At 43.8% G+C, this 16,292-nt stretch overlaps 1 protein-coding gene across 14 annotated transcripts in view; it reads left to right on the top strand.

Annotated features, from left to right (window-relative positions):
- Positions 1-16,292, top strand: part of LOC123952764 (aminopeptidase O (putative)) — a 337,543-nt gene that overhangs the window by 65,600 nt on the left and 255,651 nt on the right. For all 14 annotated transcript variants that reach the window (XR_006820710.1, XR_006820712.1, XR_006820711.1 and 11 more), the window contains exons 4-5: positions 7,234-7,387; positions 15,629-15,874. Coding sequence is in view for 3 of the 14 variants with exons in the window: in XM_046022214.1 (XP_045878170.1) it covers positions 7,234-7,387; positions 15,629-15,874 (400 nt within the window). In the remaining 11 variants the exon portion in view is untranslated. The remainder of the gene's footprint in view (positions 1-7,233; positions 7,388-15,628; positions 15,875-16,292) is intronic.

Below are 16,292 nucleotides of genomic sequence, written 5' to 3'. Positions count from 1 at the left end.
ACATCCCCAGAACTTATTTATCATATAACTGGAAGTCTGTACCCTTTGACCCCCTTCACTCATTTCTTTGCCACATCCCCAACTGCTGTCAGTCACCAGTAATCTGTTTCTATGAGTTTGATGGGTTTTTTAAGATTCCACAAGTATGTGAGATCATTCACTATTAGTCTCTCTCTGCCTGACATATTTTACTTAGCGTAATGCCTTCAGTGTCCTTCTGTGTTGTCCAAGTGGCAGGATTTCCTTTCTTTTTTTTTTTAAGATTTTATTTATTTATTTGTCAGAGAGAGGGCGCGCGAGTGAGGGCGAGCACAGGCAGACAGAGTAGCAGGCAGAGGGAGAAGCAGGCTCCCTGCCAAGCAAAGAGCCCGATGTGGGACTCGATTCCAGGATGCTGGGATCATGACCTGAGCCGAAGGCAGCAGCTTAACCAACTGAGCCACCCAGGCGTCCCAGTTTTTCTTTCTTTATGGCTGAGTAGTATTCCATTGTGTGTGTGTGTGTGTGTGTGTGTGTGTGTGTGTATTGCACTTTCTTTATCCATTCTTCTGCTGATGGACATGTAGGTTGTTTCCATGTCTTAGCCATTGTGAATAATGTTGCAGTGAGCATAAGAATGTCAAAATTGCTTTGAGTGATTTCATTTCCTTTGGGTGTATACACAGAAGAGGCATTGCTGGATCATATGGTAGTTTTATTTTTAATTTTTTGAGCAACTTTTGTACTGTTTTCCATAGTGGCTTTACCAGTTTACATTCCTAACAACGGTGCACAAGGGTTCCTTTGCTCCACATTCTCACCAGCACATGTTTCTTGTCTTTTTTATACCAGCCATTCTGACAGGTGGGAGACAATATCTCACTGTGGTTTTGATTTGCATTTCCCTGATATAATAAGTGATATTGAGCACCCTTTCATGTACCTGTTGGCAATTTGAATATCTCCTTTGGTAAAATGTCTATTCGGGTTCTTTACTGATTTTTAATCATATCTTTTGCTATTGAGGTGTATGAGTTCTTTATATATTTTGGATATTAATTCTATATCAGATATGTGGTTTACAAATATTTTCTCCCATTTTGTAGGTTGCCCTTTCATTTTGTGATGGTGTGTTTTTGTTTTTGTTTTTGTTTTCCCGCACAGAAGCTTTTCAGTTTGGTTTGATGTAGCCCCACTTGTTTATTTTTCCTTTTGTGGCTTGTACTTTTCATGTCATATCCAAAAAGTCATTGCCAGTGTTTTATTCTTTTTTTTTTTAAGATTTTATTTATTTATTTGACAGACAGAGATGACAAGTAGGCAGACAGGCAGGCAGAGAGAGGAGGAAGCTGGCTCCCCTCTGAGCAGAGAGCCTGACGTGGGGCTCAATCCCAGGATCCTGGGATCATGACCTGAGCTGAAGGAAGATGCTTTAACCCACTGAGCCACCCAGGTGCCCTGAGAGTGTTTTATTCTTAAAAGGGTTTTTTAATAGGCTGTTGTCTCTTACTTATCTCTAAATTGTCTCTTCCTTCTGAGGTATATTTTATCATTTTCATATTACCTCAGGACCAAAAATATTATTCTTTTTTTCTTAAGATGAACTTAAGAAATTAATTGATTATTTTAATATTTTTATACTAGAAAGGCACATGTTCAAAGAGTCAGATAGTTCTATTGAGTTTACTTGAATTTAATTTAATTTTTTTTTTAAAGATTTTATTTATTTATTTGACAGACAGAGATCACAAGTAGGCAGAGAGGCAGAGAGAGAGGAGGAAGCAGGCTCCCTGTGGAGCAGAGAGCCCGATGTGGGGCTCGATCTCAGGACCCTGGGATCATGACCTGAGCTGAAGGCAGAGGCTTTAACCCACTGAGCCACCCAGGCACCCCAATTTAATTTAATTTTTTAAAAAATTTTATTTATTTACTTGGGAGAGAGATTGGGAGAGAGCACAAGCGGGGAGGAGTGGCAGACAGAGAGGCAGGGAACCCGATGCGGGGCTCGATTCCAGGACCCTGAGATCATGACCTGAGCCGAAGGCAGATGCTTAACCCACTGAACCATCCAGGAGCCCCAGTTCTATTGGGTTTATTATACTCCTCCCCAAAATAGCAGTCCTCAGTACCTCTATTGTATTTCTTCTGTTTCAGAAGTAACCACTTTTACCTGTTTTATTTAGCTAATTATCCGGTGCATATGTCCATGTTGTTCAGTAAGATGCATGATGTTTGCATCATGCAAGTAAGTAAGATGTTTGCATCATGCAAGTAAGTAAGATGTTTGGGGTTGATCTTCCCACTATGGATGGTAAAGATTTAGCTCTCTCCACCCTACCATCACACACATACCCCTTTCCCAAATCCCATCATCCTGATATAATTAATATCATAACCTTGATTAGATCAGTATTCTTTATATTCTTGTATCTATGCTGTTAAAAGCTGAGTCTTGTACAACTTTGATTACATTATTATTTCTGTACATGTTCTTTTTTCATGGGGGTTACTCATTGTGTTATTATTTGTTTTCCCTATTTGCTTGGTTTTCTAAGTATTTACCAACCCCAGAGGCTTTGACAGTTGTTTAAATCTGCTAAGATGCTCAAATACATCAAGTTTTCTATCAGTTTGCTCCTCCTAAAAAAAAAAAAAAAAATTGGTCCTCCTGAAGCAGCCTTTCCCCAGGCTCTGGAAGGTACTCTGAAGAGCAGGGCTGCCCTCTCTGCTGGGCTGTCGCTGGCTCCTGGGATCTCGCTTCTCCATTATTCTACAGGTTCCCTTTGCTTCTCTCCTGTATTGGCTTGTCTGCCTTCCTCTTGATTTACTATATCTTTTTGAAGCATATTTTACATACTTAAGTAGCTTCCAGAGAATAGAATACGTGGGAGGTGAATTTTTGTGAAACTGCATGTCTGAAAGTGTCCTTATTATATGTGATTTTTTTTCCTCTTTCTGGAAGCTTGTGGAATCTTGTCTTTGTCCCTAGGGTTCCAGATTTCATAACGATATATCTTGATGTGGATTGATTTGTATCCAGTGTCCTGGGTGTTATGTGCCCTTTTGAAGTTGGAAGCTCGTGGTCCCTTAAATTGGGGGAAATTTTCTCAATTTTTTTTTTTAAGATTTTATTTATTTATTTGACAGACAGAGATTTCAAGTAGGCAGAGAGGCAGGCAGAGAGAGAGGAGGAAGCAGACTCCCCGCGGAGCAGAGAGCCCGATGCGGGGCTCGATCCCAGGACCCTGAGATCATGACCTGAGCCGAAGGCAGCGGCTTAATCCACTGAGCCACCCAGGCGCCCCTCAATTTTTTTTTTAACTGACGCTTTCCCCCTTCTATTTCCTCTGTTGTCTTTTTCTAGTACTTCTATTACTTGGATATTGGACCTGCTGAGCTTTTCTACTTTTCCCTCTTTTTTTTTTCTTTTGCTCTACTTTCTGGGAGACTTCTCCAACTTTATATTCCATCTCACAACTTTATTGAGTTTTTCTTTTCTTCTGTCATGTGTTTCATTCTCTTTACTTTGGAATGCTCCTTTTGTAAATTATACTATTTTTATTTCAGCACGGCAATATTCAGCTCCTACTGGGTATGTGTTTGGTGTTCTTTGAAATTTTCTTCTCCTTGTGTGACCAGTGACCTTTAACTTGCTTGTTTCTGTTTGTTTTGGTCTCTCAGTGTCCCAGCAGCGGCTTTCTAGAGGTCCTGGAGGTGCTTGATTTGTCTGTAGGCAATTAGGAACAGGGACTAAAATGCTGATGGGAAGCTCTGAGTGCCTGTGCAACTGTGAATTTCACCATAGGCTGATCATAGGACACCTCGGAAGTGAGTCTCCTTAGTTGTCTTCTCTTGGACTGTTTAGCATTTTTTCATTCCTCTGCCTGGAGAGTAAAATCCCGATTGCCTGTATTCGGGGAACCAAATAAGAGAAGATGGCTGGTGGTCTCAGCATCTGATATGCATATGTTCATCTAATCCCATTCGTTTGCTGTCAACTGTGCTGTTTTCCCCGCTCCTCCCCATTGCACCGCCCCCAGTCTGGAGGCCCTCTCTCTTACTCTCTTTAGAAAATGAGTCTCCAGTTATCTGCTGGGGCTTTGGGGCATGGGGAAATAGCCTACGTTAGTGGTAGAGAGTACTTAAAAATAAAAATATTAAAAAAATCCCTTTACTATCCTTTAATTGGGTTTGGGGAAGAAGCAAACCTAGCCTCATGTGTGCAGTCTTCCATTTGTACCTGAAAGCTTCACCATTGCTGTTTAGTTACTGATGCCCAAGTGACTGAAGCTTTTAAAAGGGAAATCCAGTAGCCCATGGTAAACGCTCCAAAATATCCAGAGAAGGAATGAGTAAGAGAATTCGGTTAGTCAAGATTTTTTCTTTTAAACCGAGGCTGCTCAGAAGGTTTAGTTCCTCACCCACAACTCCTTTCTTCTTCTTCCATCTGCACCCTCCCCCCAGACCTCTCATTGTGTTGCCAGGTCCAGACTGAAGTTCTTGTGGGACAACCGGAGAGAGGCATCAGGTTGCAGAGGATGAGGTCGTGAAGGGAAGGTGGAAAAACTGAGGGAGGGGGGCTCGGGCAGCACGTCCTGTGGGATCCACGTCACGCTTTTATCAAGACTGCTGTGACTGTCTCTGCCCCCTTCTTACTGGCTGGGGATCAGAGCGGCAGTGCTCTCTAAAGCCATGGCTTTCTTTTAAGCTCCGGAGAAACTACACACATCACTGGACTGGCTCCAACATCACCAGATTTGGTTGTCTCTTTAAAGAGGAGCATGCCTTCAGCTTCTTAACTGTGACGAGAGGGATGTTAAGTGTGGCCGCTCTGACTCCAGAAGCAGGATGACCTCCCAAGCAAGCTGGAGAGCACGGCTGCCTCTGGGATGGGTGTGCAGTAGTTCCGAGCCTGCCCTTCTATAGTCCTTCTTCAGATATCTCCTCTAGTGACTTCAAAACTTGATGTCATGTTGGGGCACCTGGGTGGCTCAGTGGGTTAAAGCCTCTGCCTTTCGCTCAGGTCATGATCCCAGGGTCCTGGGATCGAGCCCCGCATCGGGCTCTCTGCTTGGCGGGGAGCCTGCTTCCTCCTCTCTCTCTCTCTCTGCCTGCCTCTCTCCCTACTTGTGATCTCTATCTGTCAAATAAATAAATAAAATCTTTAAAAAAAAAAAAAAACTTGATGTCATGTCATATTGATTCAAACTTGATATCATGTTTTTTCCCTTATGTTTAAATCTTTGTTTCCTATTGAAAATTTTGTTTTTCCTTTCTTTTCTTTCCCTTTTCCCTTCCTCCTTTTCTTTCTTTCTTTCTTTCTTTCTTTCTTTCTTTCTTTCTTTCTTTCTTTCTTATATTTCAACAAATATTTATTGAGTAGCCATATCTGCTAGGTCTGGGGATCGACATAGTCCCTGCTTAGGTCCTGGCAGAGGCCCAGTGGAAAGCCTTGGGGTGGTGAGATGGGGCAGTGGGAGGTGCAAAGAGTGACAGATGCTTCCTAGTTTTGGGCAAAGAGGCCCCGGGATGTGAGGGGCGGTGGCCTTAATCACAATCATGCCCTTTCCGGGGAAGAGGGCTGACGTCTCCCTGCTGCGTCCATGCAGCCATTAAAATTTAGTTCTTCATTGGAGGAGTTCTGTAATGTATTTCTTTGGATCTAAGTTAGTATAATCTCAGGGGATAATAAATAATGACCCCTCCACCTTCCTGAGTTCAGAATTAGTTGTGAGACAAAGAAGATAAGCATAAGGAGATAAAAACCTAACCTTTATTATTGATTTTTACTGCTAAAAGATTTTGAAAAATGTCATGTTAGGTCTGTTGGCCAGTATGGGCATGTTATTATTTCAACCCTGTATTTGACCTCTTATCTACTCACTGACCAAATTGGCAATCATAGGTCACTCCATGAGTGTCTGACCATCTAAAACTTTTTAACGAAAATAAGAGGAATAGCTCCTATAAAGGAGTTAGTAAGAGGCTGAAAGAGAGGCTAGAGGTATTTGTGTAATGGAAGTTCCCTCCATGGAAAGTTCCTTCCCTCCATGAGGAGAGGAGAAGTGTGTTCTGTAACACGCAGTGATACCAATTTCCCCGAAGGCACACCATCAATTTATAGCAGATGCTCAGGAAGAAAAAAAAAATACTGTATTAGATCAGGTTGTATGACACATTCAGATTTCAGAAACATTAAAAGCATTTTCCCATCTTAGAAGTCAGGAAGGATAGTCTTATAAGCAATCAATCATTTGTTCTTTTGGTAAACACCTTCACTCGGTTTGGCCTGAGTGGTGTGCACACCCTTGGCTGGGGTGGGGAGCTCCTGATGAAATTCCAGGCCTGTTACAAATGAGCTGGGAGTTCTTGGCTCCCCTGAACCTCTCTAGGCCTGGTTTTCATCTGTTTAGTGAGGAATGGGGGACCAGCCCAATACATGAACAGAGAAAAAGGATGAAGGATAAACCTGTGCTTCCACAGCTAATTAATTTCAGAGTTGGGACCAAAACCCAGGTATCTTCCTTTCCTAGTCTCATTGTTCTATACCATGTCCAGTGGAGACTGATTCTTAAATCGAATGTACACAAAACAGTTTAGCACCACAGAAGTGATCGCTCATTTTTTTCATTCATTCGTTTACTTATTCATTCAATAGACCATCTTTTTTGGTGCCAAATACTGTGCTAGGCAATAAGTATGAAGAAAACATGGTCTTGGGGTGCCTGGAAGGCTCAGTCAGTTAAGCTTCTGCCTTCAGCTCAGGTCATGATCCCAGGGTCTTGGGATGGAGCCCCGCATTGGGCTCCCTGCTTCTCCCGCTCCCTCTGCCTGCTGTTCCCCCTGCTTGTGCACACACTCTCTCTGTCAAATGAATAAATAAAATCTTAAAAAAAAAAAAGAAAACATGTTCTTGTCTCTATAGCAGCATACAGCCTCTGCCTTTACATGTTTGTAGCCCTTATGTGACTACCTCAAGTACCACCTTTTACTTATTGCCTCACTTGAAGCACTTAAAACTGATCCCAGGTCTTTGAGGAGTTACAGACCTCGTTGCCTGCCCAGAAATAGTCAGCCCTTTGTGCTCTCCCCAAGATCTGCAGTGATGCCCCTGCGGTAGATAAGACCCACCCCCAAGAATAGCTTGTACCGTCATAGCACACAAGTTCAAGTGCCTAAAGAGAAAAACTACAGAGTGACGTCCAGAACCCTTCCTTGGCCTTATTATGGTTGTTTCTCTCCTTCTGCTTCTAGGGTGCACAAGCTGGCATTACTACGTCACCATGCCAATGCCAGCCTCCACCTTCACGATCGCAGTGGGCTCCTGGACAGAAATGAAGCCAGAGATCTACTCGTCCAAGGATCTGGCAGCAGAGAGATCCCTCTCACCTTCTGAGACTGACTCCAGGTTGGTATTTGGGAGCTTGCTGAAAAACAAACACTTAAGGGACCAGTATGATGCATTTATTCCAAGCACTGGGAACGTGAGTCATCCCTGCTGAGAAGCTAGACCAAAATATGATTAAGCAAAGCAGGAAAAACCCTGCTGGGAGGGAAAGAGAGTTGAGAGGCAGAAACATGGGCATATTATTCATGCAGAAAGAAAGAGAAAAGAAGGACATATGAAGTCCTCTGTGAAGTCAAGTGACGTAATTTTATGTGTTGGGGTAAGTCAACAGAATCCTCAGACTCAACATTTTACCTCCTGTATTTTTTAACTGTGGTCTTTAGTGCTTAGTTGGTCAAAAACACAACTTAATGAAAAGGGGGTGCTTGTCTGTTGGATCACTTTGTGGGCCACTCTGCTATTTAGATTCCTGGGACTGCTGTTAGCCGTTCATTCGTAGGGACGCCCACTTCCCCCACCGCCCAGTGGGGCTAGTCAGCCTGCTTTGGGGCACCAGACACACGGTAGCCGTTGCAAGGTCATGGGGCTATGAGTAACCTACTGGCTCAGGACTCTTACCTTCGGTAGCGATTTCTTCTTTTTTCGGACTGATCAGAGCAAAATCTATGTCAAGTTTTTAAAAAGCAACACAGGCTACTGGGTATTCACTTGCAGCCTCCCCACGCGTCTAACTATTTCTAACTTCGAGAGCCAGAAGAGAGGAGGGGAATGTCCGTAGGAGGTACGAAGTGTTCAAAGTGTGTGGCGTTGCCTCATATTCATCTCTAGGACTTTTACACCCAGCTCAGTTTAATCACTTTTCCTGTTTACACAGAGTCACTAGGTCCAGTACCTTCCGGAGGAGAAAGCCCAGAGTAATGGTACAGATGGCTAGCTCATCCTGGAAGACCAACTAAGACATGCTTTGTAGCGTAAATTCCTTCTGTGCCCATTGTGTTTTGCCATGTTGCTTTCCCTCCTCCTGCAATGGCTGCAGTGGCTGGTTGGTACTGTGAGGACAGAAAGCCATCAAGCCCCCTCCTGGGACAGGCATGTCTTACTGCTTGCATTTTGCTTTTTGGAGGAAGGAAGGTAGTTTCCACTTCCTGCTTAGTAACTTGGCTATTTTGGACTATCTTCCCTGAGCCATATAGAGTATCCTAGGGTTTTATTAAAATCCTTGGATTTTATTTATGCACACTTGAGAGAAGAGGAGAGTTGTGGACAGAAGTGATACATGTTACTTTCACGTGGAAATATTTAATTGCATGTAAGACCCTAAGTGATCCCTTCCCCTGCCACTGAGCTCAGAATAGGCCTCATTTTGTAATTTCGGGTAGTCTAGATTTCTGTGTGGGAGGACAGGTGCCCTGGAGAGTTACTTGGATCCTCAGCAGACTTGTTATGAGCAAGAAATAAACTTTTTTTTTGTTAAGCCACTGAAACACTGGGGATGTTTGTTATTGCAACATATCCTAGCCCATCCTGAATTGATACCAAAATCACTGGATGTTTGAAGTCAGGGAAAGTCTTTTTTCTTTTTTTTTAAGGATTTGATTTATTTGACAGAGATCACAAGTAGGCAGAGAGGCAGGCAGAGAGAGTGGGGGGGAAGCAGGCTCCCCGCTGAGCAGAGAGCCTGATGTGGGGCTGGATCCCAGGACCCTGGGATCATGACCCAAGCTGAAGGCAGAGGCTTAACCCATTGAGCCACTCAGGCACTCCTAAGTCAGGGAAAGTCTTGGTCTAAGTGTCATCTTGGTTAGTCCTGAGGGTATGCCTATAAGATAGATAGGCTTTATGTTCTCTGTTTTATAGATAAAGGTACTGAGGCTTTAGACAGCAATGTGCCCAGGTTCATAGATCTACTGAGTTATAACACCTGGATTCCTATCTGGGCTTAACTCCTTACAGAGGTGATTCAGAATCTTACCTGGGAACATTCTTTTTTTTTTTTAAAGATATATTTATTTATTTTAGAGAGCGCAAGTAGGAGCAGCAGAGCGGGAGGGAGAGGGAGAGAGAATCTTAAGCAGACTCTACGTGGAATCCCATTTGGAGCTTGATGCCAGGACCCCAAGATCATGGCTTAAGCCAAAACCCAGACTCAGATGCTTAGCTGACTGCATCACCCAGGTGCCCCTATCTGGGGACTTTTAAAAACTGTGTATAACATCCACGCTTTGCCTGGAGTCCGATCCAGCTTCCAACCTGAGAGTCAGTCCCATGACTGAGTCACTGTTACTGATTGTAATGTGTTGTGCTAGTACAGAGGACGGAAGTTGAGAGTTTTGCCTTTGAGTGTGAAGGTGCCGTCCGTGCTGCTTGGGTAGGTTTCTTGGGGCAAAGCCATACTTTCCTGCTGTGTAGAATAAAGACTTGGCTTGGGGTTCTCCAATTCTTCATGGTAAAGAAGCAGCTTCAGGGCTGCTTGACCATCAGAGGAAGTGTGCAGTTGAAATCCGTGTGCCTCAGGGGAAGGCAAGGGAAGAAATGTGTTCTTTTGTCTTTCTAGACATATTCCAAGGGATACGAGGTTGGGAGTGGACAGCAAGCATTTCTTATGTGTTTCAAGCATTTCTCTGCTGCCCAGAGGCCACTGAGGTGGCTTTTCATGTTGTTTGCATTCATAATTCTGAACGAGGAGGCCATGACCCCTTCACATTGGCATTCTGGGAAGAGATGGCATCTGAAATTCTGGTTGGGGTTTAGGAGAAGGGGTCCAGTATGACTCTTTTCATGTCCTTTTGAGTTGACAACCAGCTGTGACACAGGCAGAAGGAGAGCACAGGAAGTTTCATAACTGACAGAAGGTGAATTTGGGACAACTCAGGGGCATGGCCTCAGTGGGCTTTCTGATACTCTGTTCCCAAGCTAGACAGACTCACCCATCCAGTTACCTCCACAACCCAGGCCCATACAGCCTGCCTCGTGTCCAAAACGTCCCCTGTCTGTGGGCAAGCAGATGAGAAAAGAGGAAGCCCCGTGTGGCCAACCCGATCAGAGCAACTCAAGCCAGGTCAAAGGTGCCAGTCCAGGGAGGCACATTCTCATGTGGGAACGCGAGGCCTGGGGCATGGAGTCCTTCCCATACTCTCTTCCATGTCTGACATGCTCTGACTAAGTTTTCCCTTCATTTATCACTGTGCTTGTCCATCAGAAATGTACTGCTGATAAAATAATAGGTTGCATTTGCTTAATCCTCCCCTGGCTGCGCGCTTCGTGTGCGCTGTCTTTAGTCATCAGAGGGTAGCTTTGTGCTTTTATCCATTAAATCTCTGGCTCCGTGCTCAGTTTGCCAACAAAGGTACTCTGAAGTGCCAACTGCAGTCGTGTTTTCGGTTATGTTCACATCTGGTCCCCTTGCCTTCCCCACCCCCCTCTTCCACTTCAAACCTTCCTGAGACCACCAGTTCAATTCACGTAAATGTAACTTTTATAGGGGCCTTATATACCACAGGCTTTCATTTGCCTAAAGTGTTCATCTGGGTCCCAGAAATTTGGCCAAAGTACTGGTCACTGAATTTTTGAGCACTGTTCATGTGGGCTAAATTATAGGAAGAACATTCCCTCTTCCAGCTCCAATTCCACACGTGTTCCGGCCCACTCTGGGGGAGCGTTTTGGTAAATATGTTAATTAGAAGGCACTTAGGTAAACCGTTGAAAGTTTATTAATTTTCTTCAGCTGCAGCATAACCATCTCTAGCCACAGAGGAATCTTTGTATTATGTTTAACCTCTGGAGACCTTTGGTAAAGCATTGTCTTACTTTGGGCCCATACAGTTTAAGCACGACACGGAAACTTGGATAAAGTCCAGAGGAACTCAGCAAAAATGATTAAAAGCGTGGAAAATACGTACCACAAAGGAGAAAAGGCACCGAGGTTGCTCATCCTAAAGAAGGGAATGGCTTGGTGGGAGAAGCAGTCTTCTTGAGGGTTGTGAAGTCTATGGAAAGTAGCCTGTGGACCTTGCAGGATGAGGCCCTATTTCTGTACCTTTGAAAGGCTAGGAAAGAAGGAATGATTTTAAATCATGAGGGGAAAACTGCCAATTTCCAGTACACCCTTTGCTATGAGAGAAGCCTTTCCAAATCTTCCTGGTTTGGTGTGATTTCTCCAGCCCTGGCTCCCTGGTGTAGTTCAGCCTTCTGGTTTTTATAGCACATACTGCATTTTGCTTTATAATATCCTAGAATGCCCTAAGGAAACCCATCCAACTTTCAGACACGACCACATCATTGTATATGTTGACATCATTGTCAACGACTCATTGGGGGCTGGTGGTGGCATTTTGAACACTTGGGATTTTTACGGTATCCAAGCATCTACTCTGCTTGCTAAAATATGTTAAGAAATTGTCTAACCATCTTACTGTGTCACTGTACTCATCAGAATTTTAAATTTTTTCTTCCAACCAAAATATAAACTCCTCAAAGGTAGGGTTGGAAATTTATTCATATGTGTGTCCGCAGCATACCTTGGGGTGCCTTGAGTAGAGCAAGAATGCAGGAAGTAATTACCAAAGTGTCAGGTAGAACTGCGAAAAAAGGACATGCATTCCCAGAGGAAACTTCCAGTGATTCCTTTTTTTTTCTTTTTTTAAAGATTTTATTTATTCATTTGACAGACAGAGATCACAAGTAGGCAGAGAGGCAGGCAGAGAGAGAGAGAAGGAAGCAGGCTCCCTGCTGAGCAGAGAGCCCGACGCAGGACTCGATCCCAGGACCCTGAGATCATGACCTGAGCCGAAGGCAGCAGCTTAACCCACTGAGCCACCCAGGCACCCCCAGTGATTCCTTTTGAGCCTATGACAGGGAAATGTCTGTGTCCACTACTTTCAGTACATCTTGTTCTTGAAACAAGAGGAGGACTGAAGGAGAGAACCTCTTTAGGCAATTTCCAGTCTTGTGATTCTGAGTAAAACGTGGTCAACCCTTCTTCCATGGAGAGACCTCTTATAAAAAATTTCAGCCCAGCAATCATAGGAGAGGGAACCAATGATCTGGTTCCCATCATTTACCAGCCTAATATTTATTTCGCCAGTTCTTCCTACTCTTGGCAGTGTTAATGGGCAACATTGACAAGGAAGAACAGGATACCAGAGAACCACAGAGCAGCTGAGCTAGCTTCTAGAAAAATCCAGGACCTAGATTTATTCAAGAAGATTAATGCAGTACTTGGGAAAGGAAGGTCGGGAGGGAGGAGCTTATGATGACTCACGATGTGATGAAAAGAATAGTTCTTATTCCTTAGGAATGTTGTGTGGATTAATTGGGATAATGCACACGAAGTGTTCAGAATAGTTCTTGGCACGTAATAAATATTCAGTAGCATTTGTGGGAGGAGTTATTGTTTATTATTCTCATCACCAGTGCAGATTATTTATAAATAACAATCAAGCATTATTATTAATCTTAACTATTAAAATATTTACCCTGATTACGAGTGTAGGCATAGGGAATATGATTTACAAAGGTCTGATTTGCTCATGATACTGCGAGTAGGTTGGAGTGGGCACAGATACAGAAATGAACAGCTGAAGGTTAGTGGAAAGGAAGCATCTTTGAGTTAATTCTGGCTTCATGGGGGACTATTCATGACATTATAAATGTACAGTATTCCCTCACCACTTCAAGAACAAGGCTGTTGGCATGAAGAGAGGCAACGGCCTCATGTGGAGAGTTGCCATAGAGTCACAGTGCCAGAAGAAACCTTAGAAACCATTTTTTGGTTTGTTTTTAATTAAAGTATAATTAACATACACTAAAATGCACAGATCTTAAGCATTTGGCTTGATGAGTTTTTGACCATTGGTTACACCCTAAACTGACAGAGAACATTCCAGCACCTAGTAAGTTCCCTCTAATCAATTCCTCCCCTGCCTCTGCAGCCATTTTTGTGAGACCACGTTAGACAAGAAAGAGACTGCAAGTAGTGGGGGGCTTGTCTCATATCACAGCCCGTCTGAGAACAGCACTAAGCCCAGCTTTTCTGATCCTGACGTCAGAACATTTGTGTCATCTTTCCCGATGTCACTTCCATTTTTTAAAAGATTTCATTTATTTATTTATTTGAGAGAGAGAGAGAGAGAGATCACATGCGGAGGGGAGGGGCGGAGGACAAGAAACAGATCTTAAGCAGACTCCCTGCTGAGTGCAGAGCCTGATGCTGGGATCCATCTCAGGACCCTGAGATCATGAACTGAGCTGAAATCAAGAGTCTGATGCTTAATTGACTGAGCCACTTCCATTTTATTGGGAGCCTTAATGGTCTCACTTATCCATAGCTTGATTGCCTTAAAGCCCTGCATTTTCTCCTAGGCTTTGATCATGAAAAACAGTGCTAATACACCTAGTGGAGTAACCTTCATTCCCCTGGCTAGAGCAGTTCGTGTCCAGAGAGAATTTAACTCACCTTTTCTCTTCAACAAATTGGCTTTTTTTTTGGGGGGGGGGGAGAAAGAGTGCGAGCACTTGAGCTGGGGAGGGGAGAGGGGCAGCGGGAGAAGGAGAGGGAGAATCCCAAACAGGCCCCATGCCCAGTGCAACCCTGAACGTCATGACCCAAGCTGAAATCAAGAGCCAGGTGCTCAACAGACTGAACCACCCAGTGCCCCTCAGACTGACTTTTCATTATACCTCCAACTATTCTCTGACCTCTCTTGGCTGCAAGAAATAGTGGCCCCGTGATGCATTTCTAGATAGGCCCGTGGAATGCCACTTTGCGAAATTGTGCTTTGATAAGAATTTAAACTTAAGCCTCAACTTTGTTCTGAAGATGCCTCCACACCTGCAGTCTCTCCATTATTTCATGTGCTATGGAAGTTTTTTAGTAGAATGTGAGCTTAAATTATTATCGCCCATTATACATCTTTGTAAATATATTAGGTGGTTAACTCAATAAATGGCTTCGTGAGATCTTTGAGTACTTGTCATGGGGTAGACATTTGCAACACTTTCGGTTAAATGTTTACCAGCAGGCACCTTGCCTAAACTTTCTCCATAAAGCAGGGGTATCAGTCCAGGGATATTGGCTAGCATACAATGTCAGTCATTATATTCTTGCTGTCACCTTATCCTGGCAGAAGTGTTTATTACCATTTTTCTTACACTCACCGGGGGTGAAATGTCTCTGTGCTGGAAGCCATTGTCTACACACCAGGCTGGGGGAGGGCAAGGCTAATCTCCATAGCTGTGTGGATCTCCTTAGGCAGTGCTAGCCTTGGATGAGTGAAAGGCACCTCAGAAATCCGGAGAGGAGTTATTGTTGTGGTGCGCCCTTCTTGGGACATGCCAGCATTTTAAGGTTTTTCATTATTCACTGTGCTGTGACTCCCAACAAGCACTGGTAGTTAGAATTATAATTTGTAAATTAAAATTAGAGGGGCTTTCCATTGTGTTTGAATAAAGGATGTGTTAACAGACCAAAAAAGAGAGTTCCCTTTGATGTGGGTTTCTTTGGGTAGATAAGTTCTCTGGAGGCCTATGAGTCAGGTTCTGGGAATTCCTGTTCAGCTCCACCTTTGACAGAATAACTGGCGGCTCGGATGGTACCTGCTGGGCTCTGATCTGTTTCTTAAAAGGTTGATTCAGTTCCATTTGTACCGAAAGAGCACTGGGAAAGTGTCATTTCAAGAATGCCTCCGTATTATTCCATAAGAACACAACTTCTGATGATGGCCTTTAGTAAGAGCGCCTAGATAACTTTTTAGTAAAATGGATTGTGTTCTTTTGAAAAGTTGAAACCTGTCCTGTCATTTGGTTCATTATTCTTCTTGAGTCCACATCTTTTATTCTAGGATATTCGAGAATGGGATCCCAAATTTGGCTTTGTACCATCCTTAATGTTCTGAGTTATGAATTGTTTCTTATTTGGAGGTTTTTTTCCATGTGATATTTGAAAAGCACATTTCTGAGGGCAGAAATTTTACTTTTTATTTTCAGGAGGGGGTTTTCATTGTTTTGAGTATTGAAGGGTTTTCCCCTGTTATTCTAAAATAAGTAGTTAAATCTATTTTCACTTAGCTTAGATTGAAGCTACTCAGAATTCAGCACGTCAATAAGTATTTCGACCAATAGGTTTTCACTGCTGCACAGAAACAAACAAGCCAAGAATTCAATTGAACTGCCTGGATTGTGAGCACATCTGAGCCACTTTCTCTTAGAAGTTTTGCACATCTGCGAGAGTTGCTCACCTCAATGGCAACAAGAACAAACCTGATTTACCATAAAGCGCATCTCTTTATTTCATGTCATTCCCAGGTATGTTGGCATTTGTGGTCACGTGGAGTACCCCTGCCGCTTCCAGAATCCTTCTGCTACCACCCAGGAAATTATTCCTCATCGGGTCTTTGCCCCACTGTGCCTCCAGGGTGCCTGTCAAGAGACCCTCCTGCATCTGATCCCTCCCTGCCTCTCGGCAGCACACTCTATCCTGGGAACACACCCATTCTCCAGGCTGGACATCCTCATTGTTCCTGCCAACTTCCCAAGTCTGGGGATGGCCAGGTATGTTGTGCCATGGCGGCACTTGGATTACACGCTTCGGAATTTCTTTGATGATTTTCTGCTTTCCCTGAGCACTGTCAGAGTGCCACTTGATGAGGGTGGTCATGCTTGAACATCTCTTTGCTACCTTGAGAGGTGGTTTGTGTGTGGACTCCACCACATGGGAGGGAGCCGTTAGGTGTCATGGGCTCAGTCAACTGCCTTGAAATTAAAAATTTCGTGTTGTTGCCCGGATTGAAAACACATTGTGCCCGCAGAGTGATGTATGTTGGATCGTGGCTGATGAGTGGCTGGTTAGCTTAGGTGGTGAGAGCATAATGCTAATGAGCCCAAGGTCATAGCTCTGGGCAGAGTACACAACTTAGTTCCAGGGCCACAGGCTGCTCACCTAATCCTGACCAGCTGTCTCATCCATTCT

The sequence above is a fragment of the Meles meles genome, chromosome 11 (genome assembly GCF_922984935.1).
Source record: "Meles meles chromosome 11, mMelMel3.1 paternal haplotype, whole genome shotgun sequence".
Classification (NCBI taxonomy): domain Eukaryota; kingdom Metazoa; phylum Chordata; class Mammalia; order Carnivora; family Mustelidae; genus Meles; species Meles meles.
This window is presented reverse-complemented; position numbering and strand designations above follow the sequence as displayed.